General features: G+C 37.0%; 1 protein-coding gene across 1 annotated transcript in view; it reads right to left on the bottom strand.

Moving 5' to 3' along the window:
* Window positions 1–3,918, bottom strand: part of LOC106458584 (pikachurin-like) — a 151,185-nt gene that overhangs the window by 28,649 nt on the left and 118,618 nt on the right. The window contains exon 5 of the mRNA XM_013918104.2: window positions 1,731–1,875. Within this exon, the coding sequence (XP_013773558.1) occupies window positions 1,731–1,875 (145 nt within the window). The remainder of the gene's footprint in view (window positions 1–1,730; window positions 1,876–3,918) is intronic.

Below are 3,918 nucleotides of genomic sequence, written 5' to 3' on the forward strand. Positions count from 1 at the left end.
ATCACTTGGTTTTGAAGCAAAAAACATGTCGATGTCCTCTTTAACACCTTCCACATTTGCATACGTTTTGCCATTAAAATGTTGTTGCAGCGAATGAAAAAGATGGTACTCTGATGGTGCCATATGTGGAGAATATTGTGGGTGGGGGAGAACTTCCCAACCCAACTCCATAATCTTGCATCAAACGTGCCCCATGTGGACGTGCATTGTTGTGGAGAAGAAGAACACCTTTCCGACTGACGAATGAAGGGCGTTTCTGACGAAAGGCTTGATTTAAACATTCCAGTTGCTGACTATAGATCTCTGCATTGACAGTTCGCTGTAGATTGAGGAGTTCGAAATGAATTACTCCTTTGATGTGCCACCAAAAGCACCACTTTCTGCGGATGGAGTCCATGAAGTGATTTTTGTCTAGGATTGAGCCACTGTTTTTGACGTTTAATATTCGCATAGAAAATCAATTTTTCATCACCGGTGATAATTCTGTCCAAAAATGAAGAGACGAAGCGACGAAGCAACGTTCACACGTCAAAAACGATGAACATCGGAGAGTTCGTGAGGTACCCAAACACCTTCTTTATGGAGTTTTCCCATATTCCTTAGATGTTTACGCATTGATTCATGAGAGACATGCAATTTCAGGGCCATTTCACGAGTGTGTTGCCTTGGGATAGACTCGACAAGCGTCTTCAGAGCATCAATATCAGTTCCAACATATGGGCCCCTGCCATCACCTGAACGAAATTTGCTGAACCACCATTGACACTCACGAAGTTCAAAACATTTCTATAAACTTCTTTGATATTCTTTGTGGCTACAGAGGCGTTGCTTCCCTTCTTGTATTCAAACAGCATTACATGCCGAATCTGTGCCTCGTCGTGTGCCATCACTATAAGGGATTAGAGTATCCTAAACTTTACACATTATATAGGCTACACTAACTTGACGTTTAGACGGTTCGTTTAATTATTATACGTGTGTACGTTTTTGGGGGGTTTGTTAATGAAAGTGTTCCAAAACGCGACATTAGCTTTTTGACGACCTAATACAAATATTAAGCCAACAGTGCTAAACAATCTTTGTAACGAAATGATAATATCAAAAAATAAGTTAAAGTAATAAATAATATAACTCACATAAAAACACAAGTACCAACAGTCTGCTCTAAGCACTGCCGTGGAAGAAATTATTTTGATAACGTGAACTTATCGGTAATGCAAGAAATAAAAACGAAAAAATGAATAATTAAAATCATTATTATATGTGAAATTTATATATTGCTTAGTAATTAAAGAATCATATATTGCAAAATATATGATAACAACATATTAATACTGTAAGTAGTTACTAGAAAATAACTTAATAAAATAATAATATTAAATAACTAGAAAACCTAATAATACATTGATTTGCATACTTTGTAATGAATAGCTAAAAGCATATTAAATTTTAGAAAGATGTTTTAATTTTCTAAAGATTCGTAAACTGTTAATAAAATTGGGATAAATGAGTGAAGTACCCCTGATGGTGGTTATATCTTTCTTTAACTAAAAGTTTAACCAATTAACTACATAAGAAACAGACTTGTCAAAAAACGTAGTCTTACTCTGTGGAATATGCTGTATTAGTCACTGAAAACTAAATTTTACGGCCTTTTTTCAATATATTTATAAAATCAGATTTTCATAGAATTCCTCTACCATCCGACATTATGATCGAATAAATCTGACCTTAGATCTTCCTTGAACTTGCTTTCCGTTATTCAACTGCAGCCAAGCGTCCCATCGGTCTCTGTACACATTGATGAAGTTCCAAGAACGAGGAACCACTGGTCGGACACTTCTAAGAACTCCCATTCCCATACCACAGTCAAACCTGTAGAGGATAAAACACCAGTCACACACCTGTATGTAGGATAAAACGCCAGTCACACATCTGTATATAGGATAAAACGCCAGTCACACATCTGTATATAGGATAAAACGCCAGTCACACATCTGTATATAGGATAAAACGCCAGTCACACACACCTATATGTAGGATAAAACGCCAGTCACGCACTTGTATGTAGGATAAAACGCCAGTCACACATTTGTATATAGGATAAAACGCCAGTCAACATATAGGTGTGTGACTGGCGTTTTATCCTACATGCAGGTGTGTGCGACTGGCGTTTTATCCTACATGCAGGTGTGTGCGACTGGCGTTTTATCCTACATATAGGTGTGTGCGACTGGCGTTTTATCCTATATGCAGGTGTGTGTGACTGGCGTTTTATCCTATATACAGATGTGTGGGATAAAATGCCAGTCACACACCTGCATGTGGGATAAAACGCCAGTCACACACCTATATGTGGGATACAACGCCAGTCACACACCTGTATATAGGATAAAACGCCAGTCACACACCTGTATATAGAATAAAACAGTTGTATCAACACCTGGACTTAAGTAATAAGAAACTGCTTCACTAATTACAGCAATAAAAAAGTTATTCAAATATGTAATGAAAATTTACAGCGTGACATATTAAATTACTTAATTAAGGCTTTATAACGCTTCCTACTGTCAAGTTTATAACTTGAAGAACAGAAGAAATTTTAAAACGTCCTGGATATCCAAACGTAAGATCTAAAAAACGCTACTCACCTGAAATGTTAAATTATAACAACAAACTACTTAATCCAAGCAACACTAATAGAAATAAACACAGCACGTGTCCTGAAGGTGATAGAAAAATATACAGGAACTAGAACTATTATACTTTCAATTTCTCAAGCTCTTAGTGTGGAACGCTCGTGATTCTTGCGATAGATACTGTTCAATCTTCGAAATGTACTCCTAATACACTCACGTGCAAGCCAAGTAGTTGCCCAGTTGTGAGGCATTAGGTAACTTTCTCGTTTCTTGTGAACATCATTGTGCATGTTATGCCTGTGACACACAGAAGTAAGGTTCTATAAAACAAAATACCAAAAAAAAACACTCAAAACTCTTATGCTTTTATGTTAAAAAAACACCCTCAAGAAAATGAGATTTATGTCGACAGTTCGGGCGAATCATGTTTGGTGGCAAATCATTATTTTGCACCATCGTTTTGGAGACAAAAGTGTTTGAAGTGTGTAACTGAAATGTGCCTCAAAACACCCTTTCAAGCTATCTCTATGCCAAGAACTATTACACAGTGTTCGTTTGGTTTATTTTGAACTTCACGCATAGCTACACGAGGGCTACCTGGACTAGCCGTCCCTGATTTAGTACTGATAGACTAGAGGGAAGGCAGTAAATAAATACCACCCACTTCCAACTCTTCCACAGAATGCGAGTCCAGCGCCCTAACTACCAGGCCATGCCAGGCCTGGTACAGCAGGGTTAACGACATATATACTTTCTAAATATCTACACCCGTGGTTCTCAATCTGAGGTCTGAGGAAGGGTTGTCCAGTTATGGAAATGAAGCAGAAGCTGAAACGTTTAAAAACCGCTAACTTACACAAACAAAACTTATATTTAATATAAACTTCATCACACGGGTCAAATTTATAAACTTTCACACGTTTAACATTTGCAGTATACGAACTGATACTTATTTGTCCACTGTCTAAAAGAGTAATATTTCTAAAAACTACGACCAGCAGAGAGAACCTTTACACGTAAAACTGCAAACAGTTCGCTTCTATCTGTAATATACTTCTTGGATGGGTGGAGGGAAGAAAAAGGTACGAATAAAATACTTCTGGGATAGATGGAAGCAAGAAAAAAAAAGATATGAATAAAATACTTCTGGGATAGATGGAAGCAAGAAAAAAAAAAGATATGAATAAAATACTTCTGGGATAGGTGGGAGCAAGAAAAAAAGATATGAATAAAATACTTCTGGGATAGATGGAGGCAAGAAAAAAGATATGAATGAATT

Source organism: Limulus polyphemus, unplaced genomic scaffold, assembly GCF_000517525.1.
Source record: "Limulus polyphemus unplaced genomic scaffold, Limulus_polyphemus-2.1.2 Scaffold488, whole genome shotgun sequence".
Classification (NCBI taxonomy): domain Eukaryota; kingdom Metazoa; phylum Arthropoda; class Merostomata; order Xiphosura; family Limulidae; genus Limulus; species Limulus polyphemus.